General features: G+C 42.5%; 3 protein-coding genes across 3 annotated transcripts in view; 2 read left to right on the forward strand and 1 right to left on the reverse strand.

Moving 5' to 3' along the window:
- Positions 1–6,726: 6,726 nt before the first annotated feature.
- On the forward strand, positions 6,727–10,145 carry LOC139412007 (coxsackievirus and adenovirus receptor homolog). Its single transcript, XM_071158785.1, has 8 exons — positions 6,727–6,819; positions 7,268–7,359; positions 7,818–7,987; positions 8,235–8,436; positions 9,001–9,153; positions 9,287–9,409; positions 9,526–9,664; positions 9,790–10,145. Exons 2-8 carry the CDS (start codon positions 7,278–7,280, stop codon positions 10,028–10,030), a joined length of 1,110 nt encoding a protein of 369 aa, XP_071014886.1. The 5' UTR covers positions 6,727–6,819; positions 7,268–7,277; the 3' UTR covers positions 10,031–10,145.
- Positions 10,146–14,164: 4,019 nt separating this feature from the next.
- LOC139412343 (taste receptor, type 2, member 202) lies at positions 14,165–15,142 on the forward strand. The gene has a single exon (XM_071159170.1). It carries the CDS (start codon positions 14,165–14,167, stop codon positions 15,140–15,142), a length of 978 nt encoding a protein of 325 aa, XP_071015271.1.
- A 2,405-nt stretch (positions 15,143–17,547) lies between these two features.
- The window catches only part of LOC139410881 (dedicator of cytokinesis protein 5-like), a 53,822-nt gene continuing 44,782 nt past the window's right edge, over positions 17,548–26,587 (reverse strand). Inside the window, exons 40-51 of the mRNA XM_071156500.1 lie at positions 26,382–26,523; positions 26,067–26,148; positions 25,904–25,988; positions 25,609–25,695; positions 25,244–25,420; positions 23,061–23,144; positions 22,823–22,960; positions 22,427–22,602; positions 21,975–22,125; positions 21,697–21,850; positions 21,425–21,543; positions 17,548–21,328 (exon numbers count right to left, since the gene is read on the reverse strand). Of these exons, the coding sequence (XP_071012601.1) occupies positions 21,224–21,328; positions 21,425–21,543; positions 21,697–21,850; positions 21,975–22,125; positions 22,427–22,602; positions 22,823–22,960; positions 23,061–23,144; positions 25,244–25,420; positions 25,609–25,695; positions 25,904–25,988; positions 26,067–26,148; positions 26,382–26,523 (1,500 nt within the window). The 3' untranslated portion in view covers positions 17,548–21,223. The remainder of the gene's footprint in view (positions 21,329–21,424; positions 21,544–21,696; positions 21,851–21,974; positions 22,126–22,426; positions 22,603–22,822; positions 22,961–23,060; positions 23,145–25,243; positions 25,421–25,608; positions 25,696–25,903; positions 25,989–26,066; positions 26,149–26,381; positions 26,524–26,587) is intronic.

Raw genomic sequence — 26,587 nt, forward strand, 5'->3', positions numbered from 1 at the left:
GTCGGTGGCGGCGGGGCGGCACTCCCTCATCTCTCCACGGGTCTGCAGCCCTTTGGCCCTGCCTACTGTCTGTTCAGGGTATACAGCGGTGGGGCTGTCCTTCCGTCCCCCCCCCCGACAGTCCCCAACTCTGCCCGGCTCCCCCTCAGCAGGGCCTCAGTGTTCTGATATGTCTTCACTGCTCCCAGAAGGCCCTCCAAGGTCTGCAGCGCTCATAGACTCGCTTGTCATGGGGTAGCGCCCGTAAGAAGTGATCCAGGACCACTTTGTCTAAGATGGAGAGGGTGGATACGTCGGTTAGGAGCCATTCCCTGGTGATGTGTAGTAGGTTGCTCCTCTGGGCTCGTGGGGAGGCGTCGGCCACAAACCTCCAGTCGTGGAACAGTACGGCCCAATGGGCCAGGCTGTACACGTAGTGGCTGAGTATCTCCCATTTGAGACCGTCGTAGTTAGCTGACTTTTCATCGTTAAGGTCCCAATAGACCTTTTGGGCGTTCCAGGAGAGGAACGGGGCCAGCAGACTTGCCCACTTTGGCCTTGGCCATCCTTTTTGTGGCACTGTCCGTTCAAACGTGCCGAGGTATGTTTCAATGCTGTTGTCTTCCATTAGCTTGATTAAAAACTGGTTTGGATGCGATTCAGTAGCCTTGTAGCTTCCTGATTTCCTCAACGAGGGGGACAGCCGTTGGTCCTCTAGCATTTGTTCCTGAACCGCCTGTTGTGCTTGTTGGGCCCGGACTAACTGAGCTATCAACTCATCCATGCTGATGCTACGTAAACTTCAACCCTGATCTGACCACATTATCAGAATGCCTTCATTTTCCACCACTTACGGCAGACAAGGGGGGTTTGGTCAAGATGTTTAAACCGATCAGACACGGACAAAGTTGGATTAGCTCGGTTTCAAGGGTGTTTATTTAAATAACAAATGAAAAGAAAATGATAGGTCTCCTCCAGGAGACCTCCCCCGGGATACCGTCTTCTGGGCTCCGGGGTCTTGCTGTATCCTGGGGGGAACAAAACTGAGCTCCCTCCATTTACTCTGGAACTGAGAACGACTATACGGGAGTAACCTCTCCTTCCCTAATCCCCTCTTCCCCTTTTGGTAGCTTTATGGGACTCATCCAGCTGGTGAGCAATCAGCCCTTTGATTATTCACCAACCACAATCAGCCCCGGGTGGTAGGTAGCCTAGTGTTTAGAGCGTTGAGCCAGTAACCGTAATCCCTGAGCTGACAAGGTAAAAACCTGTCGTTCTGAGCAAGGCTGTTAGCCCATTGCTCCCCGGTCACCGGGGATGTCAATTAAGGCAGCCCCCTGCAGCTCTCTGATTCAGAGCGGTTGGGTTAAATGCAGAAGACGCATTTCAGTTGAATATATTGGACAACTGAATTAGTCCTGGCAGGAGAGCCTGTTGAGACCTGGAATGTCCAGCAGAGGGAGCCATTGCCTCGTGATTTAGACTCCATCTGTCACCAGGCCTTGATGAGTCTCCCCCTGTTGGCTGCCCTGCTCTATGTCACAATATGCAAACTGATTTTCTTCACATGCCTGCCTGTAAAAGGAAACAAATATGTTGGTAATAGTTGAAAGTTACTCCAAATGGGTTGAAGTAAGTCAACTTAAAATCCATATTTCAATCTAGTTATCCAAATTTCAATCAGCTTAATATCTACATTTCTATCCATATTTAAATCTAAATAGTACAGTTTTGAGAATGACACAAATATTAATTTTCACAAAGTCTGCTGCCTCAGTTTGTATGATGGCAATTTGCATATACTCCAGAATGTTATGAAGAGTGATCTGATGAATTGCAATTAATTGCAAAGTCCCTCTTTGGCATGCAAATGAACTGAATCCCCCAAAAACATTTCCACTGCATTTTAACCCTGCCACAAAAGGACCAGCTGACATCATGTCAATGATTCTCTCGTTAACACTGCATTTCAGCCCTGCCACAAAAGGACCAGCTGACATCATGTCAGTGATTCTCTCGTTAACATGTTGAGACGAGCAATCCCGTATCCGGGATCCTATTTATTATTCAAGCTCATTACCATAACGCAACGTTAACTATTCATGAAAATCGCAAATGAAATTAAATAAATATATTTGCTCTCAAGCTTAGCCTTTTGTTAACAACACTGTCATCTCAGATTTTCAAAATATGCTTTTGAACCATAGCTAAACAAGCATTTGTGTAAGAGTATTGATAGCCTAGCATAGCATTAAGCCTGGCATTCAGCATGCAACATTTTCACAAAAACAAGAAAAGCATTCAAATAAAATAATTTACCTTTGAAGAACTTCAGATGTTTTCAATGAGGAGACTCTCAGTTAGATAGCAAATGTTCAGTTTTTCCAAAAAGATTATTTGTGTAGGACAAATCGCTCCGTTTTGTTCATCACGTTTGGCTACGAAAAAAACCTGTATCCAGGAGTGTAATTATCTCCGCAAGCTCATTAGCATAATGCAACGTTAACTATTCATGAAAATCGCAAATTAAATTAAATAAATATATTAGCTCTCAAGCTTAGCCTTTTGTTAACAACACTGTCATCTCAGATTTTCAATATATGCTTTTGAACCATAGCTAAACAAGCATTTGTGTAAGAGTATTGATAGCTAGCATAGCATTAAGCCTGGCATTCAGCATGCAACATTTTCACAAAAACAAGAAAAGCATTCAAATAAAATCATTTACCTTTGAAGCACTTCAGATGTTTTCAAGGAGGAGACTCTCAGTTAGATAGCAAATGTTCAGTTTTTCCAAAAATATTATTTGTGTAGGAGAAATCGCTCCGTTTTGTTCATCACGTTTGGCTACCAAAAAAACCTGAAAATTCAGTCATCAAAACGCCAAACTTTTTTCCAAATTAACTCCATAATATCGACTGAAACATGGCAAACGTTGTTTAGAATCAATCCTCAAGGTGTTTTTCACATATCTCTTCGATGATATATCGTTCGTGGAAGTCTGGTTTCTCCTCTGAATCACATGGAAGAATACTTACAGCTGGAGATTACGCACCAATTTCGAAGCAGGACACCAGGCGGACACCTGGTAAATGTAGTCTCTTATGGTCAATCTTCCAATGATATGCCTACAAATATGTCACAATGCTGCAAACACCTTGGGGAAACGACAGAAAGTGTAGGCTCATTCCTTGCGCATTCACAGCCATATAAGGAGACAATGGAAAACAGCGCCTCAAAAATGTTGCTCACTTCCTGTTTGAAGTTTCATCTTGGTTTCGCCTGTAGCATCAGTTCTGTGGCACTCACAGATAATATCTTTGCAGTTTTGGAAACGTCAGAGTTTTTTCTTTCCAAAGCTGTCAATTACATGCATAGTCGAGCATCTTGTCGTGACAAAATATCTAGTTTAAAACGGGAACGTTTTTTATTCAAAAATTAAAAGAGCGCCCCCTATCTCGAAGAAGTTAACACAGGTGTGAGTGTTGACGAGGACAAGGCTGGAGATCAATGTCATGCTGATTGAGTTTGAATAACAGACTGGAAGCTTCAAAAGGAGGGTGGTGCATGGAATCATTGTTCTTCCTCTGTCGGTTACCTGCAAGGAAACATGTGCCGTCATCATTGCTTTGCACAGAAAGGGCTTCACAGGCAAGGATATTGCTGCCAGTAAGATATTGCTCCCAAGAAAGTCCAGCAAGCGCCAGGACCGTCTCCTTAAGTTGATTCAGCTTCGGGATCGGGGCACCACCAGTACAGAGCTTGCTCAGGAATGGCAGCAGGCAGGTGTGAGTGCATCTGCACGCACAGTGAGGCAAAGACTTTTGGAGGATGGTCTGGTGTCAAGAAGGGCAGCAAAGAAGCCACTTATCTCCAGGAAAAACATCAGGGACAGACTGATATTCTGCAAAAGGTACAGGGATTGGACTGCTGAGGACTGGGGTAAAGTCATTTTCTCTGATGAATCCCCTTTACGATTGTTTGGGGAATCCGCAAAAAAGCTTGTCCGGAGAAGACAAGGTGAGCGCTACCATCAGTCCTGTGTCATGCCAACAGTAAAGCATCCTGAGACCATTCATGTGTGGGGTTGCTTCTCAGCTAAGGGAGTGGGCTCACTCACAATATTGCCTAAGAACACAGCCATGAATAAAGAATGGCACCAACACATCCTCCGAGAGCAACTTCTCCCAACCATCAAGGAACAGTTTGGTGACGAACAATGTCTTTTCCAGCATGATGGAGCACCTTGCCATAAGGCAAAAGTGATAACTAAGTGGCTCGGGGGACAAAACCTCAATATTTTGGGTCCATGGCCAGGAAACTCCCCAGACCTTAATCCCATTGAGAACTTTGGGTCAATCCTCAAGACAAACAAAAACCCACAAATTCTGACAAACTCCAAGACTTGATTATGCAAGAATGGGCTGCCATCAGCCAGGATGTGTCCCAGAAGTTAATTGACAGCATGCCATGGCAGATTGCAGAGGTTTTATGAAGAAGAAGGGTCAACACTGCAAATATTGACTCTTTGCATCAACTTCATGTAATTGTCAATAAAAGCCTTTGACACTTATGAAATGCTTGTAATTATACTTCAGTATTCCATAGTAACATCTGACAAACATATCTAAGGACTGAGGCAGCAGACTTTGTGAAAATTCATATTTGTGTCATTCTCAAACATTTTGGCCACGACTGTACTAATTTCAATCCATTTATTATCCATATTTCAATCAGCTTAATATGTCATACCTCACAATCACACAAATTGCACATCCACATTCAGTACTATTCCCAAACCCACTCGGTAATCTCTCTTATTACCCATGTGCAGCTTCAAAGAATCTCTTGTCGTTACTTGATATGCACCATATGTATCTCCTGTACATATACTGCTGGGGTGGCAGGTAGCCTAGTGGTTAGAGCGTTGGGCCAGTAACTGAAAGGTTGCTACATCGAATCCCTGAGCTGACAAGGTACAATCTGTTGTTCTGCCCTTGAACATTGCAGCTAACCCACAGTTCCTAGGCTGTCAATTTAAAGAAGAATTTGTTCCTAACTGAATGTATTCAAAAACACCTTCTGTTATTTGTAGTGGTTGCAGACCACGTGGACACTTCTTATAAATGCCTACAGACAGCTGTCAGTGGGGCTTTCCATGGTACCCTCTTCTCATAAAATAAGACTATGGGTACCTTTTTATGCATTACTCGCCTTGATTTAAAAAATATATATATTTTATTTTTATACAGTCATTTAAATTGACTTACTGAAATCAGTTGTGATCCCTCAATTGTTTGCAGATGATGTGTCTTCTCCTGGGCAGCTCACAGTAAGGGTCTGGTCTGGGGGGGTCTCATTGTCCCTCACGCTTCATAAAATGCGCCACCAGTTTTCCTCGCAGACCCCAACTGGAAAGCTCCACAGGCAGAATCAATCATCCAGTTCGTGACACCAAATTGTTGTGGAAATTTTTATACAGGGACACTCGAAGTCAATCTTAAATGAATCACTCTTTATTGTCAGAAAGCTGGAGAGGTCACAGTCGAACATAGATGCATAAAGTACCGGTCTGAAGTGAGCTCTAATGGGGTAGTCACATGAGTTCCCTTATATACTAACAAGTTATATTTGCATGATTTAGCTTATATTTATCATTCATAATTAAGGTTTGCTTCATTCATGTGACAGACCAATACCTCACAAGGCTTCTTTTCTCTAAGCTGAGACCTTGAAACTGAGATATCCTTTCTCTAAACAAGGCTCTGGGCGTACTGCCAAATTGTAGATATTGATAATGAGGATTCGTTCAATCAGTCACTTGCATGAACACAGAATTGGTTCACAGAAAAGCACAAACAGAACGTAGAAATGTGTTATTTGAAAAGCACAAACATAAACATTTCCATCACACCCATTATGGTGTTTTAGGTGTCAAGCTTATGGTCATGTTGCAGAAGTCTGCAGGAGGGAGATTCCTAGATATGAGAAGTGTGCAGGAGGGCATGAGAGAAAGGAATGTGTAATATTGGTGGAAACGTTGTGTATGTTAACTGTAGGGGTACCCATGGTGCTGGAGATCAGTAGTGTTCGTGAGAGAAAGGCAGGTTGAGGTTCCAAGGATCAGAGTAGTACAGAAGGTGTTGTATGCTGAGGCAGTGAAGAGAGTAGTAGAGGAAGATAGGTCAAGGGTGAGGAATCCTAAGAGGCTCCCTGTGAGTAGGCCGAGGCCAAAAGAGAGTGATAGGAATAACATGTGCTTCAGTAAGGTTGGTTACTTAGTGTTCAAACCTTGGTTATTATCAACTGTATAGCAGGCATAGGACGTAAATCACTGAAAATATATGTTGTGGTGGCAGCTGCAAAGAAGTACTTGGGTGTACGAGATGTTATTGCAGAAGAGTTACAAGGTGTGTTGAACGATAATGTCCCGTTCTTCCCGGCTGCCAGCCTGGTATAGGATAAAATAGGGCCAAGTAGTAATGAGGTTTTAATGGGTATAGGCTTAGTTGGTAGGGCAATTTCTTATTCACTTTTCCCATCCTTTCTTCCCTCCCCTTTCTGTGTCACAAAATGTTATGAATTCACACTCCCAAAACAGTAGGCTGATACACAGCCCACACAATAGGTGGTGGCATGCACCTCTAACATATGTTTGCGTACCGCCATAATACCGTAGAAGAAGAAGCAGAGGAAGGACTGTATGGAAATAGCGAGGGCATGACCTGAGGTTACAATTTCAGGTGAGAGCAACTGAAGGGAAGCAAAGGTTTTGTGCTGTTTCAGTCTGTCAGGACTCTTGGAAACAACTTTACCTTTGGAATATTGCTGAACAGAAAGGTAATTTGTATTAATTCATTTTTTGATTGTTGTCTTGAATACTGTCAAAATATTATAAATATGAGCTGATATAATCAAGAGTTACATTTTCAAATTCCTCACTCACTCAGCAACAGCCACTAAGTTGGAGAGGGGGATAATTAAGACTTACGTAAAATACAGTTGGTTATATTGTAGAGTATATGTCCTCTTGTAGTATTCCCCTAGTCTTGGACAGAATGGCCATATGCCATTCTGTCCAGAGTTATCTATCCCCCTCAGAAAGAGCGCCCCTCAGAAAGAGTGAGCATATTTTATCGTTGTAGTTTCAGTACATGATAAAGACTACATATCTGTTAGCTGAGTAATGTTTCCTCCATAAAACTAGATCAAAATCACAATGAGGAAGTACACATTCAAACAATTTAGTTAATAATTGTAATCATATTTCTCTTGATGTGCCATACAGGTTTACCAATATGGTCACTATGCGAAAGTGCCTTACATGCTCAAGACTACAGTTGGCTGTGATGTTTGTGCTAACAGTTTATCTCAACACAGGTGAGTTGTCAAATAAATCAGGGTTTCCTAACCTAGTCTCCCCATGCTATCCATTATGTTGGGCCCTTCTGCACCACACTGCACCAGACCACATTTTAGTTTAATTCATATCAAGGTTTTTCTGTCCATTTATCTTTGTCTGGGGATGTAAGATGTGCCTGTGCGACAGGCATTGACTGTACATTCCTACGCAACAGGTTTATTTCGCTCAATGTAAACAGCAGTTGGGGTGGAGCCCAGACAGTGTCCCAGGTCATAACAACGTCAGTTTCTGCTGCATTCAATAGCCAGTGTCTGTCCTACATGTTGGATATATCAAATTTATCAGAAATGCATTTACACTGCTAATGCAGTTTTTCCCCATTTAGAAGTTGTCATTTTAGTCTGTCCCTGCCTGAGGGACTCCACACTCTTTGTAAGTGTCAATCCTGAATGTGTGTTTTTCTCTGAACCCTTAGATGTCATAGAGGGTATTCAGATAACATCCACAGGGCCTCAGACCATTCAGAAAGCCCAAGGGGAGACAGTCAAGCTGGGGTGCACCTTCACCCCTGACCCCTCTGACATAGGAGAACTGGACATTGAGTGGTTGAACGTCCGTCCAGACATGACCCAGAAAGACCAGCTGGTGAGACTACAGAGCAGGGGACAGAGGGGATCCTTGATATGGATAACTTATTGGAGATGAGGGTTTGGAGATGAAACATGCATTATCAAATTAATATGTTAGTCTTAACATCCACTCATATATTTTAGGTCAGACTAGTCTTGGAGATCTTATCCTCACTGTTTCAGTAAAAAAACGTGTTCTGAATATGTGTTATCAATACTTGTGTTTTTGTAGTTTTTGTCATTGAACTGACTCTATCTCTTAGATCTTATCTTATTCAGGAGGCAAAAAAGTGCATTATGGGGACCCCAGCTTGTCTACCAGGATGGACTTCACAGGAGCCCCCGCACTGGGAGACGCATCCGTCTCCATCTCTGCAGTGAAAGCCTCAGACACAGCCACCTACCAGTGCAAAGTCAAGAAAGTGCCGGGTGTCGACATGCGAAAAGTCACTCTGGTAGTGATGGGTGAGGAAGGCCGCCCCTCCCAGACTGGTTTCTGTTTTACCAGTTTCATCATTCCACTGTCCTGTGTGCCGTTTTAAAATTTGCTCTCTCACCGAGATGGAATGTTAACACCCTGTTAACGCCTTGTTATCTCCGATACTTCCATCCAGCAGCCACACCTCTTTCCTTTGTTCCTATCAATATACCAAATTTCCTCTGGTGGAAATACACTTAGAAGAAATCAACAAGTTTACACATTGGCCCATTTTGCATTTGGTTGCAAAAATGCATATGTACAGTACAGGGGCGCAACTTTGGGTTTAGAAGCGGGGGGAACATAATTATATACATTTTTTTGTCCAGTCAGATTATTAACACACCAAACAGCCTACCCGACCACTCGGAGGTGTCCGCATGGTCCTAAAGCACACCGTTGCTTCTTTTTGATTCACATTTCAATGATAAAACTGAGGGGGGGGGGGGGGGCAAAAATGCAATGTCCCCAGTGAAAGTTGCGCCCCTGGTACGGTACATCAAAGGAAATATTTCCAAAGACACTGTTTTACCTCTATTCTCTTGCACCAGTTCCACCATCAATGCCTAAGTGCTGGGTTGAAGGTGGCGAGGAGAAGGGGAGCGATGTCACCCTCCGATGCAAGTCCTCCGTGGGATCCATCCCCATCAACTATGTCTGGACCAGAGAGAGTGGAGGGGCCATCCCGCCCACAGCAGCACAAAGTAGGAACCAAGAACTAAAGCCTCTAGATAAGACATGGCAACCATAACCATAGATCTACTGTACATGTTGATATTCTGCGGTAAGGTGTGGCTTGTAGCTGGCAGTGATTGTCTTTGTGGGTTTTTTTTTTAGACTCTCAGACTGGAGATCTGATGATAAGAAATCACTCAGAGAGCTACATGGGAAACTATCTTTGTGTGGTGTCGAATCCTGTTGGCAAAGTGCAGTGTAAATGCACCCTGCACGCATACAACCGTAAGTTTAAAACCACAAATATCTTTAAGCCTGTTAATTGGGAGAAAGAAAGTGAGAACGGTGCATATGTGTGGACCTATTCCTTGGAAACTGTCTGAATATCAGGACCTTTTTAGCTTCCAACAAGGCAGGGACCATAGTGGGTGCTGTGATTGGTGGCCTGCTACTGTTGCTCCTCCTCCTGCTTCTCATCTGGCTTCTGGTCTGCTGCTGCCACAAGCGTCGCTATGAGAAGGAGGTTGCCCATGAAATCAGGTATGAAATATGACATTCCATACATTCCAAGAATTACAGGCTGCAGCAGACAAACTGGAAAATGAATTTAACTTCTACCTTTCTGTGCTTCTCCTCTGTGGCCTGGCACTACCCCTGCCCACCAGGGAGGATGCCCCAGCCCCAGAGAGTCGCCCCGCCAGCAGGAACTCCAGCTTCCGCTCGGTCCTAGGCTACCGCTCCCACCCAGGGGTGGTCTACAGCTCCGTAAGAAAGGGCCAGCCCAAGAGGACAGAATCAGGCCACAGCAGCATCTACACAGACAGGAGCAAAGGCACGCCCGCCCCCAGCGGGCAGCAGGCCCCTCCTCTGTTGAAATATGACAGCAGTTATGGCTACCCTGTGTAACAATGATTTGGGTTGGGATAAGAAACCTCATCGCATTTTTGAAGTGTCAGTTTAGGACATTTGACCAAACTTCCATATAAACAGCTATCACATGCAGGCATAGACCGCCACAGTTGAGATGAACACTTAAAATAAGGTCTGTGTTTTGTGTAGGCTTACCCTGGCATGACGTTTTGATAAGCATTTAAATTTCTCTCGGACAAGGTGACTTTTATCAAAATATTTGGCTCTATTTTCTCTGCTTGAAAATGCTAATTTGCATCAAAGTAGACATCATGCAAGACTACAAATCAGTGCAAGCTCCTGACACCTTTGCTAACAGGTAATGTGTCAATTTTAAAACTTGCACAAGACAGTTCACAGAATTGTCAGTATAAAGGAATTTAGCAATTTTTTTCAATTCTACATTTAGCTAACATGTAGATAGTTAATCGAGAGATTCTTACCTTTGCCTCGATTCGGCAGTTTTGTCCAGATCATCATGGTATTTGTAGTTCTTTATGATAGCCACATACAGGCAAATATATTGATAAAAGTCACCATGTCCAAGAGACATTTACACGGTTATCAAAATGTCACGCCAGGGTAAGCCTACACGAAACACAGCTCTTATTTTATTTTAAGTGTTTCTAAAATCCCCTATGGAAACAATGGAGGAAAAACGATTGGAACCATTTCCATGTTTGACCGCTAGGTTTTATGGGTTTTGAGATTCATACTGTGGTACTCTATTAAAGGATATGTTTTATGTATAATCTCGTTCCCAGCCAGAGCATGTGAGGGAGTTGAGCGGTTGGAAATCCAGACAGGGAGCCTAAGAAGGAACGAAAATGAATTATTTAGGCTAAATAATTTCAATTATTTCAAGGCTATAGTCTACAAAAAATACATAGTGAAGCATTTGCGAGTGCGACACATTAGGCTGGTAGGGACATAGAGAGCCACCTTTTGTTCTATTAAATCATTCTAGTTTATTAATTGCATATATAGGCTGTGACTTACTTAGAATTAAATACAAAATACACCAAAAAATGACCTATTAGTGCCTTTGAATTGTTTTAAATACAAGTTTGGCCAGTCTGTGGCTTCAGGCTCATGCCTCTATTCTTTTTGAAAATATTTAGCGAACTCCATGATAGTAGCTATAGTTAGCAGCACACAAGTAGACTGCAAATGCATGCTGGGCCGGGCATGCCCTGAGCTTATGAAGCTCTGCTCACATACTCTGTTCCCAGCCACTTCCACCCGAAGCTTAGCCTGGGGACTATTGGTGCAATAGTGCAATGGATAATATTTTAGTCACGTGTAGCTAAATTCAGGATTTTGATAATGAGAAAAAAAGGTTATATTTAAAGTGTATGTATGCAGTGAGTGTCAGATGTATGTGAGTGTCAGATGTATTTAAAAAAAATCTATGTATGTTTTAATTTGCCCAGGAGACAAGTAACTAAAATGTTTGTCATCCTTTCCATAATTTCCCAATAAAGCACTTTTTTTTTACTAACGTGTTTATCAAATGTGATTAATCTGTGTCACCACCTGAAAAAAGCAAATGACCCCACCCTCAACACGCCAAGCCAAATTCACGAGGGAACTCATTTTGACTAGTGATGCTGCAGATTTGATTGACAGACTTTCGTTGGAAATCTTTTTTTATGATGAGATGGAATAACATCGTGTGCCAGTCAGATATGTGAATATGATATTGATTTTGGTAGAAAACAAGAGTATGAAGCAGACTGGCTTCAGAAGTAGACAGCTCAGGGGAGAAAATCTGGCAGAAAGTCTATGATCAAAGAATTTTTTCTATCTATGTAGAAGTAGTGTGGAATGTCTACAATGATTGATTTGGCTGCAAGGATCTCTGGGTTTTTGCTTTCTCTTTTTGGTTTGTGCATTATCATACTATAGACCGGGTGTCAAACTCATTCCACGGAGGGCCGCATGTCTGCGGATTTTCACTCCTTCCTTGTATTTGATTGATTAATTAAGTTGACAAATTAGTAAGGAACTCCAATCACCTGATTGTCTAGGTCTTAATTGAAAGGAAACCCCATAAACCAGCAGACACTAGGCCCACCATAGAAGGAGTTTGACATCCCTGCCATAGAGCATAATACTGGATCTACTGTCGGGTTCAAAACAACTGGAAACTCTGAAAAATATGAGGTCAAATCATGACGTCAGTGATCTTCAGGTCAGAAAATCGGAGCTCTTGAAAGAGGCACCGAGTTGGATTGACCTTTGAAATCGATTTTTCTCAAGTTGGTTTGAATGCACTGAAGTCGGATGTCGAAGATTTCCAAGTTCTGAGCTCCCAGTAGTTTTGAACGCAGCATTAGTATAGCAGGGGTGTCAAACTCATTCCGTGGAAGGCCTAGTGTCTGCAGGTTTTAGTTTTTTCCTTTCAATTACGCCGGAGACAACCAATTGTGACCTTAATTAGTGACCTTAATTAGTGACCTTAACCTCATCAATCAAGGACAAGGAAAAAGCGAAAACCCGCAGACATTTGGCACTGTGGAATGAGTTTGACACCTGTAACTTAGACTCCTCTTTCTATACTGAACAAAAATATAAACACAACATGTACAGTGTTTCATTAGCTGAAATAAAAAAAACTCAGATGCACAAAAAGCTTATTTCTCTCAAATTTTGTGCACACATTTGTTAACATCCCTGTTGGTGGGCATTTCTTCTTTGCCAAGATAATCCATCCACCTGACAAGTATGGCATATCAAGAAGCTGATTAAACAGCATGATCATTACACGGGTGCACATTGAGCTGGGGACAATAAAAAAACTCCTGATTTGCTGGGCCTGGCTCCCCAGTGGGTGGGCCCGTGCCCACCCAGGCCCACCCATGGCTGCGCCCCTGCCCAGTCATGTGAAATCCATAGATTAGGGCCTAATTAATTTATTTCAATTGACGGATTTCCTTATATAAACAGTAACCCAGTAAAATCGTTGAAATTGTTGCATGTTGCGTTTATATTTTTATTCAGTATAGATTCAAGCCTGCCACAAATAAATAAGCAGTTTTCATTGTGCTCTTTTAAGGATTAAGGATTTATTCCTTTACAAGGTTGACCCTGTAAAGCAGAGCTGTTCAATGTCGATCCTGGAGGGCCAAAACACTTCTGGTTTTCATCCTCTCCATCTAATCAGGGACTGATTCAAACAAGAGACACCAGGTGAGTGGAATTAACTACCAGGTACTGAAGCATTTCGGCTCTCCAGGACCAGAATTGAACAGCCCTGCTATAAAGTGATGAATTAACACAGAATTTTGAAGGTGAGCCAAAGGCAGGTTGCACCCTTTATGATACGTAAATTGACCTTGTGGGACGATGTGTAAATCTGTGGCCATAGCTCTAGGAAGTACATTTGCATGGACATTGGACCTCCTGCCTGAGAGGTTTTGTTCAGTATCTGTGGTTTGGCAAACCTGTCATGCTGCAGTACTTCTCGTACAGTAATTCCACCGGATATACACACATCTTCACCCCAGGCCCATGGAAATACCCTGCCACCACTGCCTTTTGCCATCCCCACCATGCAAATACTGTTGTGAATAGAGTTTGATGCTTCTCTATAAATTCCAATCAGGCTACTCTGAAATCAAAGGGTCTGTGCCTCAACTTGCGATGCCGTTCTCAGTCAACATCTTCAGGCAACTTCTAAAAGCCATCCTTTGACCTTTTTTCAAAAATATATTTTCATCTTCAATGCCAAGATTTTGAATCAGACAACCTATTTCAAGTTGTACTAAAATATCCAAGAAAAAACATCAGACGCAAAGGGATCTTTTTCTGAGGTAAAGCTTCATCCAAAATAGCCACACTCAACATGGTGTAATTGCTTACCTTACCCTTGTGGACTTTAAAATGTTTTCCAATTAATTTTCTATTTGTACATTTCTTCTACAGAGAACAGAAACCTTGGTCTGATTCAAATGAAGAAAACCCTTGACTGTCTGTGTTAAGTGAAGAATTTGAAAGTAAATGTCATATTAAAAAAGCTTGCAAAATATGGTATTGAAACATTCGAGCACTACCTCCCCCTCAACCTCAAACACACCTTAAAACACCTCAAATTAGCTGGTGGACGTTGTTTAAAGAACCAACAGCACCATGCAAGGAGCTAATAAGGTGACTATCTGGGTCATAACTGGCCTGATGGCCATCCTCACCATGTTCTTCAACCTGTTCATCTTCCTGATGAGCCTGAAGAGCTATAAGCAGAACAAACACTGGACCCCCTGTGAGACCATCATCACAGCCCTGTCCTTGGCCAATGGAGCTCACCAGCTGCTCTGCTATCTCTGGATGACCATGACCGAAATAGACAAAGACTGCCGACTGGAAGAGCTGTTCTACTCCTTAATGATATTGACAGTGTTCAGCCTCAAGTTCACTATCATGTGGACCACCTCCTTCCTGACCTTCTACTACAGCACCAAGCTAGTGATCGAGCCCATCCACTGCTACACCAAGATCCAGGAGGCCATCCTGAAGCACGTCACCACTGTGGTCCTGGTCATCCCTATGTGTGGTCTCAGCACGTGTCTGCCCATGCTGACTGTCCTCGTCCCTGAGAACAATACATCGGAAAACAAGGACTGCGGTTCCATCATGCCTAATGACACCCCTGGCATGATCTATAACACTGTTTATCTAGTCCTCTCTAATATCCTACCGGGAGTTCTGATGGTAAAGTGTTGCATATCCATCTCTGTTCACCTGGGCATCCATCTCCAGCACATGAAGGCCAGTACCAATGGTTCCCACGCACCCAAGCTGGGCTCTGAGATGCGGGTGATACGCATGACCCTCGCCCTGGTGGTTGTTTTCCTCTGTTTCATGGTGGTTGATCTATATGCGTACTATCAGGTGACGGTGAAGAAAGAGAATGCTATTCTGCTCTCTTTTCTCTTCACCTCCATCTATACCACTTTCAGTGCCTTGGTTCTTATCTACGGTAAGAAGACATTCTGGAAGGTTCTCCTCCACTCTTACAATGTCGGCCTGGATGAGTTTCCCTGTCTGTCCTGCCTAAAGGTGCCAGAGACCAAATGCAAACCCAGCTCTGCTCACACAGTCAAACACTGAGTCAGACCAGGGTAGCCACAATGGCCTTGGGTACATTAATTTAACATGTTGCGGTGAGCATTCTGGCACAAAAATGGTCACCGTGCATCACCCAGGTGGGTGACCCACATTGGTGGTGATGAGGTGAGTTTCCCCCTGCTATGTAAAGCATTTTGAGTATCTCTGTTAGAGAAAAGCACTATATAAATCCAATTAATTATTTGCATGAATATGTTTGGATAGTATGGATTTAGAGTCATCTTATTGTCTGACCACTTAACTTCATCATTAGGTTCAATGTGTGGCTTGTTTTTTTTTTTAACCTATATTAGATATATAAAATAACATGTGAATAAATATTATAGTATTTTAGCTAACAGCCCTGTCTCTGTTGTTTAATGTTCTTCTCAGTATAATTAAGAATATTTTTCAATGTGGTGTAGTTATTAATTCATGAATAACCTATGTCTTTTGCCATTACAGATATTGATTAAAGATTTACAGTCCATATTAATATCATGGCTACTCATTATAGGGCTTTGCCATAGCCTACAATAAATGCCTCTATTTCGCCTTTGTTTCTCTCATCTCAACAGCTAATATCCAGTGTCAGTTTCTATCTTTTTCAGTTGAGAGCATAGCGAATGGGATTCTTATGGTTCTGTATATTCCTTTGACATCTATACCAAGGTCATTACTAGATAACCAATCAAGACACTCTACCAATCAAACTGCATTTGGAAAGGGTGGTTAATATTTGCTGAAAATCTGTACGATGTGATGTATAGTGGTTGCATACACATTCTGTATAACCTCTGCTCACAAACCATCTAGAATATTAAGGGAAATATGCAGGGGTGGAAAGCATACTGAAATATCCTACTCCAGTAGAAGTACTGTTACTTTAAATACATTTTACTCAAGTAGATTTAAAATTACTGGTGTAAAAAAAAATACTCAAGTAAAGGTAAAAAAGTAGCCCATTTAAAAAGTACTCAGAGTGAAAGTAATTGAGTTACTATTTTATATAAAAACCTTAATAATTAGCTACCTTTGCTAAGGTTACTTGAAAGTTGTTACACATGATCTTTGGCATGCATTCAATTGAAAAGGAAGAGAGGAAATTAATGTACAGAGGGAATTTATGAGTTGCTACAAGGTAAAAAATGAAGGATTTTTAAAAAGAATATACTATTAACATTTGAAAATAAATTAAACATTCTAAGCAATTAAAATGTATTGGTAAATACAAAACCAATACAAAATAAGGTACATAAACAATGAAGTTGCCAGACTTCAATATACTCTATAAATAAACATGTCTAATCCTTCACCTATTCAATCCCTCATTCACCTCTCTGATACTTGTTACTTGTCAAGAGGACCGGCCGACATTCACTGACTCACCCACACACTCTTTCCCTCACTCAATCATCAGGGGTGGAAGAGTACTGAAATATCCTATTCAAGTAGAAGTACTGTTACTTTAATGAAATTTTACTCAAGTAGAAGTACAATTACGTACTTTGAAAACAAGAGTAGTTATAATTAGTTACTTTACACCTCTTAAAATATGTGAAAACCATCTGTCCTATTTCGGCAACACTAACAATAAATACCCCACCGCTACATTCCCTCTAGCACCATCTAGTGAAGTCTAATACGGAGATACACAGCCCAGCTAAACTCGTCCATGGATGAGCACACATCACAGGGCAGCCTGGAAGCATCCCTACAGTAGTCTGTGGCCATGTGACGAAGGGACTGCAGGAAGAGTGATATCCTGTCCCCCAGTATCTGACAGGAAGGAACAGGCCATTAGCAAACTAGATTAACATGACCAGTAGCTAAATATCACACAGGCCCTACTGCAATAAACTACACTAAACTGCGCAATAAAACTCTCTCCCCAGCCCAGCCCACACTACTGTACAGAAACAAACTGCTTTCACGTATGGGGAACATTATTGTGTTTTACTTAAGTCCACTTCAACATATACGCTAATGCTACGTAAAAAAATAAATGTTCTTCTCAATATAGAACATACAAATAAAGCATGAATATAACTGAAACAGAATCATATGTATAACATGCATAACCGATGGTATCACAATGAAATTACTGACAGACATAAATTATCTCACTATTTACTGGAAAGAAAATTAGGCTTTGTGTGACAGAATGAAAACTATCTCACTGTCAAACAATCTCAGCAGACGCTGAGGCCCTACATTATCATCGCAATTATCACAATTATTGATCAAAGAAGCTATAATGATGTCCCGTCTAGTGCCTATTATGTCCTTGATAAGAGATATAAGGGATGATAAAGGCAATAGATGAGTAAAGGATAATGATTCTAAGAACTTCTGCTGACAGGTTAGAGGTTGAGAGTTTAGCCTTCTGTAACAATACTTCATTTCAACGGAACATTTTACCTCATCAGCATACATATTATAACAAACAAAAGTCACCAAACAAATAACATTTATTAAATTAGTTATTTCTGTTATGGTCGGCTTTACAAGTTTTATTGGTCAAAAATGTATATTACATCTCTTCATGCTAGTACATAGCTATAAATCTCTTTACAAATATCTGTTCTGATCATTGTTAGAAAAACTCATACAAAAAGGTTAGTTCCCTTCGAAAATAAAAGACTCATTCTTGCACTATATAAATCAAACCTGTAATTTCTGAAATACATCACATGCATGGGTGAGCAATTCAGCAGACAAAGGGAGCACTGCATACAAAAATAAGACTGAATTTAAAAAAAAGTATAGAATGTATATATTTGGACCTGGTAATGGTTTTCACCACCTACATCCGACTAGCGGTGGAATATGCTGCTCCAGTGTGGCATACGGGGCTAACCAAGGGACACCATTGAGAGGGACCAGAGAAGAGCAGTACAGATCATCATGGGCAGACTACACCTCCTACTCCGATACATGCACCAATCTGGACCTACCATCACTCTACACACGCAAGGAGTCTCAAGATCCTTCGCAATCCACCATATGCTCTAAACGATCATCTGTTAGTGTACACCTGACCCACTCCACAACTTAACTGATCCACTGCAGGACTGAGTGTTTCCGTTGCAGCGCCATCCCAGCCATTGTTCGCCTGCTTAACAGTTGATGGTGAACATTATTTGTACATTTTTCATTGGCTACATCTGTTTTTTATTGTGTTTTAGTTAGTATTGACAATTCTTATTTTCAAATGTAAGTTGTACTCACAATTCAGCATGTTGCTGCCATTTGTACAATGTTCTGTTGAAAAAACTGTACAAAAAAACATTCTCTCTCTACCATAAATGAGAACTTTCTTCAACGAAATAGATTAAGATGATTTGTATAGAAAGCAAGAGGTCAAGATATAAAGTAGTTTGTTCTTAAAAATAAAAATATACAATAAAATCAAATTTACATCAATTCAATCCAGTGCATGTCTCTAAAAAATGTGAAATCATTGAGGTACTTGCATATCTTAGTGTGCTTACATCACAGAATTATGTAAGATTCCTACCTATATGTACATACTGTATCTACCTCAACTACCTCATACCCCTGGTACCCTGTGTATATAGTCAAATTATCGTTATTCATTGTGTATTTATTCCTTGTGCTATTATTTTTCTATTATTTCTCTTTTTTTCTCTCTGTATTGTTGGGAAGTAAGCATTTCCCTTTGTTTACAAAGCATGTGACAAATTACATTTGATTTGATTTAATGCATAGCTACACAGTATTATGAGTCAGTCAAGGTTATTCAATTTGACTTTATCTTAGACAAATACTACTGATTCAATGATTTGGGGAAAATGCCATTTTGATTACAATCTCAGTTCCTTCAAAAAGGACTACTATGCATGTACTATGTGCTATGACCATGACGGGGCAAAGAGAACCAAAACGTCAAGGGTTGGCATAGATGTAAACTATATAATCAACAACAACAGAATCCGAGCCTGTGCGTGCTGAAACCAGTTGTGAATCACATACCACACATTCCCTGCCTTTGATCAGTAATAGTGATTCTAATTAAAAGGTTTTCACCTAGCTATATCACATAATAAAACATTAAAATGCAGTCATTGCCTGTGCTTTTTTGTGAAGAATGCACCGGAATTTATTAACAGTTCAGTGTGATACTAACACATAATGACAAAAGATAAAATTGAAGCTTTGGTCATTCCCTTACCTAGCAGTGATATAAAATATATACAACAACATTTCAAAGTCCCTTGGGAAATGTGTTACGGTCACTGTTATTACTACCTTTTCAGAAATACAGTTGAAGTTAGAAGTTTACATACACCTTGGCCAAATACATTTAAACTCAGTTTTTCACAATTCCTGACATTTAATCCTAGTAAAAATTCCCTGTTTTAGGTCAGTTAGGATCACCACTTTATTTTAAGAATGTGAAATGAATGATTTATTTCAGCTTTTATTTTTTTCATCACATTCCCAGTGGGTCAGAAGTTCACATATACTCAATTAGTATTTGGTAGCATTTCCTTTAAATTGTTTAACATGGGTCAAACGTTTCGGGTAGCCTTCCACAAGATTCCCACAATACGTTGGGTGAATTTTGGCCCATTCCTCCTGACAGAGCTGGTAACTGAGTCAGGTTTGTAGGCCTCCTTGCTCGCACCTGCTTTTTCAGTTCTGCCCACAAATGTTATTGGGATTGAGGTCAGGGCTTTGTGATGCCCACTCCAATACCTTGACTTTGTTGTCCTTAAGCTATTTTGCCACAACTTTGGAAGTATGCTTGGGGTCATTGTCCATTTAGAAGACCCATTTGCGACCAACCTTTAACTTCCTGACTTAAGATGTCTTGAGATGTTGCTTCAATATAGCCACATCATTTTCCTACCACATGATGCCGTCTATTTTGTGAACTGTACCAGTCTCTCCTGCAGCAAAGCACCCCCACAACATGATGCTGCCACCCCCGTGCTTCACGGTTGGGATGGTGTTCTTTGGCTTGCAAGCCTCCCCCTTTTCCCTCCAAACATAACGATGGTCATTATGGCCAAACAGTTCTACTTTTGTTTCATCAGACCAGAGGACATTTCTCCAAAAAGTACGATCTTTGTCCCCATGTGCAGTTGCAAACCGTAGTCTGGCTTTTTTATGGCGGTTTTGGAGCAGTGGCTTCTTCCTTGCTGAGCGGCATTTCAGGTTATGTCGATATAGGACTCGTTTTACTGTGGATATAGATACTTTTGTACCTGTTTTCTCCAGCATCTTTACAAGGTCCTTTGCTGTTGTTCTGGGATTGATTTGCACTTTTCACACCAAAGTACGTTCATCTCTAGGAGACAGAACGCGTCTCCTTCCTGAGCGATATGACGGCTGCGTGGTCCCATGGTGTTTATACTTGCGTACCATTGTTTGTACAGATGAACGTGGTACCTTCAGGTGTTTAGAAATTGTTCCCATGAATGAACCAGACTTGTGGAGGTTTATAATTCTTTTCTGAGGTCTTGGCTGATTTCTTTTGATTTTTCCATGATGTCAAGCAAAGAGGCACAGTTTGAAGGTAGGCCTTGAAATACATTCACAGGTAGACCTCCAATTGATTCAAATGATGTCAATTAGCCTATCATAATAGATGCCAATTAGCCATGGCATAATTTTCTGGAATTTTCCAAGCTGTTTAAAGGCACAGTCAACGTAGTGCATAATCTTCTGACCCACTGGAATTGTGATACAGTGAATTTTAAGTGAAATAATCTGTCTGTAAACAATTTTTGGAAAAATGACTTGTGTCGTGCACAAAGTAGATGTCCTAACCAACTTGCCAAAACTATAGTTTATTAACAAGAAATTTGGGGAGTGGTTGAAAAACGAGTTTTAATGACTTCAACTGTATGCTTGTTTCTTAGATATTCACAGGGCACATACACCACAAGAACCAGTTGGTTGGTTCTTACTTGTCGTATGTATCAGCAATATAAATTGTTGACATGTAATTCTGAAGTACATAACAGGTACTGGTCCTGTAATACTTATGTAACAATAAAGTGCTACAGTACCACAAAAAAAAACAAGCCATCCCAGGCAGCAGATGGAGGATCCTCACTGAGGACTTTGCTCGTAGGAGCCGGGGAACATAGACTTCCTGGTCTTAGGAGGAGGTGGAGGGGGCTTGCTTTCAATTTTCTGAGGCAGAGGAGGAAGGAACTATGGAGAGACCAGGGTAAAAAATAAACTTTTAAAATAATCTGTTTCACAGCGCGCATTTTACAAAAAATATAGATGTTTTCAGTTTCACGGTACCTCAGAGGAGTTTTGGGGGAGGTCAAACATCTCGTGGGGATGTTTCTTTGGTGGCATGGGTGGGGGTGTCCCAGGAGTGTCAGTGATGGCATCATTATCTTCAAGGAGAGATGAATAACCTGCATAGAGAGAGAGTGACAAAACACACATATTTTAGGCTGCATGAGCAGTTGACTTTTTCTGTGTTTAGGGTGAACCGGTATGTATCTCTAAAAGGTTGTTTGGGATAGGCTGCTTTGAAGGTATCCTTCGTGCGTAGTTAAGCTACGTACTGGAGCTGCGAGGAGTGTGAGGAGAGGCTGGCAGGGGGCTGAGAGGGTTGCCAAGGCTGAGCTGAGAAGAGGCTCCCTGGAACAGAGACAGGGTCAGGCGACGGTCCCCAAACTGTAGGCTTTTGGGTCTCTGCTGCTTCTCTGGAAGGGTCTGCTAAGGAATAGAGTACAAAGATACAGCCCTCCTTGAAATCAATCAAGTACATGGGTAATTACTTACATTCTCAAATTACACCTTTGTTGCCTTTTTTTTATGAGCCCAAACCCGTTTAAGTTACCTCATCTATGTCTGGCTGTCTCTCCACCAAAACCTGTGACTTGCTCACACTCCATTCTTTTCTGTTCTTTCGGCCAATCCGGTTGTCATCTTCCGAGCGGGACAACATCGAGGCCCGGCGATCATTGGCAGTGGCACGGGACAGCAGTGAACTGATGATGGATATCAGGACAGATAGAGATAGAGAGAGTGAGAGAAATGGGGGGGTTGGGGGTGTACAGTTAGAGGGATTCATTGGCATGTGCAAGACATCAGACAATGTCACACTGTGAGATGTGGAAAAGCACAGACAAATACTCCTTACAAACATAGCAACACAAATTGACCACCAGAGCAGCACAAAGAGAGAAACACAGCTAGGGAGAAGGGAGAAGGAGGGAGGGAGGAGGGGGACTGTCTCCTGGGAGGAGGAGGGAGAAGGAAGGAGGAAAGAGGAGGAGGTGAAGGACTGACTCCTGGGAGGAGGAGCGCCGTGAGGGTCCATCAGAGGAAGCGGAGCCGCTGGAGAGGCCTGAGGAGGTGGTGGAGATGATGGAGACGGTGGACATGCGGCGCAGGGTGGAGGACAGGATGTAGGGAATCACTACTGAGCCCACGCGACTCATCTTCCTCTCAGTCAGCGAGCAGGGCTGGGACACACAAATGGGATTAAACATCATCAGGAAACTTGGCAGGGGATGAGTGGATTGACAGGCAAAACACTAGCAGCAATGGAGTGCCTAAAGAAAGATTTATATAATGTACACTCTGCTTTGAATGAGGGGAGTTTAATAGGGAGGCAGTCAGAGGAGCCTATAGCTAAAGTTGCCACCCTCTAACATTAAATTGAGTTTGCTGCTGGCAACAGACCAGGGTTATGACGCCGTAATGCTTCTCCACTCTCTCCCGCAGGTCAGAGAAACAGGTGAGCAGGCGATTGTGTAAGGGCTTCAGCTGCTCCGTGGATTTCTCCCCGTGGATCCGGATCCCATCAGCCAGGAGAGGGATCTGAGGGGAGAGGAGGAGGGAGGAGCCTCTGTTCTTACGGCATGTACTGCATGTCTAAGGTCAGGTTCAATAACAAGGGGAGAATGAGGATATACTGTACCTGGAGGGCAATAAGATGTTTGAGGACCTCAATGCTCTCAAGGTCCTCTGGGTGTTCATGTATGTAGGTGTCAGTGAAGAACGCCTTCAGAGAAAGAAAGGGGGTGGTATAAAAAAAAATATTACTGGGACATATGGTCATATGGTCACAATAAATAGTAGCTAACATAACAGAGCTGCCGCTTTCAAGGAAGCTTTTAAGAAATCCCGCTATGCCCTCCGACGAACCATCAAACAGGCAAAGCGTCAATACAGGACTAAGAACGAATCATACTACACCGGCTCTGACGCTCGTCGGAGGTGGCAGGGCTTGGAAACTATTACAGACTACAAAGGGAAGCTCAGTCGAGAGCTGCCCAGTGACACGAGACGACCAGACGAGCTAAACTACTTATATGTTCGCTTCGAGGCAAATAACACTGAAACATGCATGAGAGCACCAGCTGTTCCCGGAAGGTCTGTGTGATCACGCTCTCCGCAGCCGATGTAAGACCTTTAAACAGGTCAACATTCACAAGAACGCAGGGCCAGATGGATTAGCAGGATGTGTACTGCGAGCACGCGCTGACCAACTGGCATGTGTCTTCACTGACATTTTCAACCTGTCACTGACCGAGTCTGTAATACCAACATGTTTTAAGCAGCCCACCATAGTCCCTGTGCCTAAGAACACTAAGGTAACCTGCCTAAATGACTACCGACCCGTAGCACTCACGTCTGTAGCCATAAAATGCTTTGAAAGACTTGTCATGGCTCACATCAACACCATTATCCCAGAACCCGTAGACCCACTCCAATTTGCGTACCACACTAACAGATCCATAGATGATGCAATCTCTATTGCACTCCACACTGCCCTTTCCCACCTGGACAAAAGGAACACCTATGTGAGAATGCTATTCATTGACTACAGCTCAGCATTCAACACCATAGTGCCCTCAAAGCTCATCAATAAGCTAAGGACCCTGGGACTAAACACCTCCCTTTGCAACTGGATCCTGGACTTCCTAACCCTGGGCCACCCCCAGGTGGTGAGGGTAGGGAACAACACATCCGCCACACTGATCCTCAACACAGGGGCTCTTCAGGGGTGCGTGCTCAGTCCACTCCTGTACTCCGTGTTCACTCATGACTGCACGGCCAGGCATGACTCCAACACCATCATTAAGTTTGCCGATGACATAACAGTGGTAGACCTTATCACCGACAACGAGACAGCCTAGAGTCAGGGGGTCAGAGAGCAGGCCATGTGGTGCCAGGACAACAACCTCTCCCTCAACGTGATCAAGACAAAGGAGATGATTGTGGACTACAGGAAAAAGAGGACCGAGCATGCCCCCATTCTCATTGACGGGGCTGTAGTGGAGCAGGTTGAGAGCTTCAAGTTCCTTGGTGTCCACATCACCAACAAACTAACATGGTCCAAGCACACGTGAAGAGGGCATGACAAAACCTATTCCCCCTCAGGAGACTGAAAGGTGCGTACGGCCCAGTACATCACTGGGGCCAAGCTTCCTGCCAACCAGGACCTCTATACCAGGTGGTGTCAGAGGAAGGCCCTAAAAGTTGTTGAAGAAACCAGCCACCCTAGTCAAAGACTGTTCTCTCTGGTACCGCATGGGCCACCCTAGTCATAGACTGTTCTCTCTGCTACCGCACGGCAAGTGGTACCAGAGCGTTAAGTCTAGGTCCAAGAGGCTTCTAAACAGTTTCTACCCCCAAGCAATAAGACTCCTGAACATCTAATCAAATGGCTACCCAGACTATTTGCATAGCCCCCCCTTTTACACTGCTGCTACTCTCTGTGGTTATCATCTATGCATAGTCACTGTAAGAATTCTACCTACATGTACATATTACCTCAATTACCTTCACTAACCGGTGTCCCCGCACATTGACTCTGTACTGGTACCCCCCTGTATATACTCTTGGTATTGTTATTTTACTGCTGCTCTTAAATTACTTGTTACTTTTATTTCTTATTCTTATTTTTTTTTTATATGCTTTGTTGGTTAGGGGCTCGTAAGTTAGCATTTCACTCTAAGGACCACACCTGCTGTATTCAGCGCATGTGACTAAAACACTTTGATTTGAAAATAAGAACCAGGTGACAACTCTTCACTTAAATGTGAGATAAAATTGGAAAGGATTTAACCTCCTACAAAATAATAGTGGAAGTCAAACCTTCTCATAGTTGGTGTAGCCACCCATGACGGCAGGGTCAACAATGCCATTGAGCATCATGGAGAGTGGGTGGACTGACGTGGAGCTGTCACAGGCCTGCTGCTGCACCAGGTTACTGAGCTTCTCATTGGCCATCTCCATGGTTTCCACAGCATTCTGCAGGGGGCTGATCTCCTCCTGACCAATAGAAAAGCAAGGAGAGGTGAGGAGACATTGAAGTGTAGAAGACCAAATTGGTTGAGTAGGAACTATTTGCTGTGGGTGGTAGCAGAGTACTCAACTGTGTTAAGATTAAACATAGAGCACATGAACACCAGTAAGTTTGTCTTACTGTGCTTGTCATCATCATTACTGAGAGAACTTACAACAGAGATGGACTTCACTTCAAACCATTTGAGAATCCCTGGGAAGTAATAGGACGTGATGTAAGTTGTCCTCTCGATCCACATGGTCTGTAACATGAGGCAGAAAATATGCAGGAATGGTTAACACAGATATTTTGAGCAACAACCTCGTGCTAAACTGCTAAGTAAAAGGGCTAAATTCCTGAGTTCCTTAGCGATGTTCAAAGACAAGAGTGTTAGTATAAATGGAGGGATCTGGCTTTGTTGGGACTTTGCAGCATGGTGTGTCTGTCAGAGCTGTGTGAAAGGTACTCACTGCAAATTCATTGTCTGGGTTCTTTGCACCTTTCCTGAAGGGTCTGGAATACTGGAACTGGTCCACTTCATTGGTTCTGTAGTAGCTAGGAGAGGAAGAGGGACCAACAATGTAATGCATATGTAAGACAAATTAATCATACCACAAACTGTTGTGTCCTTACTTTAGAATCTGCTCAGGGACCCCCTTGTCTTTGAACTGGGTGGGCACAGTAAGGACTGGCTTGACTGTAAAACACTGGATGTCTGTGAAGAGCAGCTAAGGATAGGACTGTATATTATTCAAAAACTAAAACTAATCCCTAGTGCTATAGGTAAACAGAGACTGGGGCACCAGTGGATTACAGATTCAAAACTGTGTCCTTGAGAAAGGTAAAAATGAACAATGTCCTGATTAGAAGCATTAACACCTATTAACATTTAAATAGCATTAAATAGCTGGGAGAACGAGGGCATGCTGCAAGAGGGCTAAAGGATACGCTGTCCTTGGGAGTTACAGATGTTGTCCCCAGGGGGCGCTGTGCTGGTCATCCTGGCGGCGTTTGGGAACTGAGACAGCAGCTTCAGACTGAAGTCCTCCAGCCACTCGTACTCCTTACCACGGTAGATGAACACTTTGTTCTGTATGAGCAAATCCATTCAAAGATGAGTATTCATTACCCCTTGACTTAATCCACATTTTGTT

The sequence above is a fragment of the Oncorhynchus clarkii genome, chromosome 6 (assembly GCF_045791955.1).
Source record: "Oncorhynchus clarkii lewisi isolate Uvic-CL-2024 chromosome 6, UVic_Ocla_1.0, whole genome shotgun sequence".
NCBI classification, from domain to species: Eukaryota; Metazoa; Chordata; class Actinopteri; order Salmoniformes; family Salmonidae; genus Oncorhynchus; species Oncorhynchus clarkii.

Bases quoted from the DNA above. Each gene is read 5' to 3' on its own strand.
- LOC139412007 (XM_071158785.1), top strand. From the start codon at position 7,278: ATGGTCACTATGCGAAAGTGCCTTACATGCTCAAGACTACAGTTGGCT. The intron at 7,988-8,234 runs GTGAGACTACAG...TCTATCTCTTAG, and splicing joins TGACCCAGAAAGACCAGCTG to ATCTTATCTTATTCAGGAGG. The intron at 9,410-9,525 runs GTAAGTTTAAAA...GGACCTTTTTAG, and splicing joins CACCCTGCACGCATACAACC to CTTCCAACAAGGCAGGGACC.
- LOC139412343 (XM_071159170.1), top strand. From the start codon at position 14,165: ATGCAAGGAGCTAATAAGGTGACTATCTGGGTCATAACTGGCCTGATG.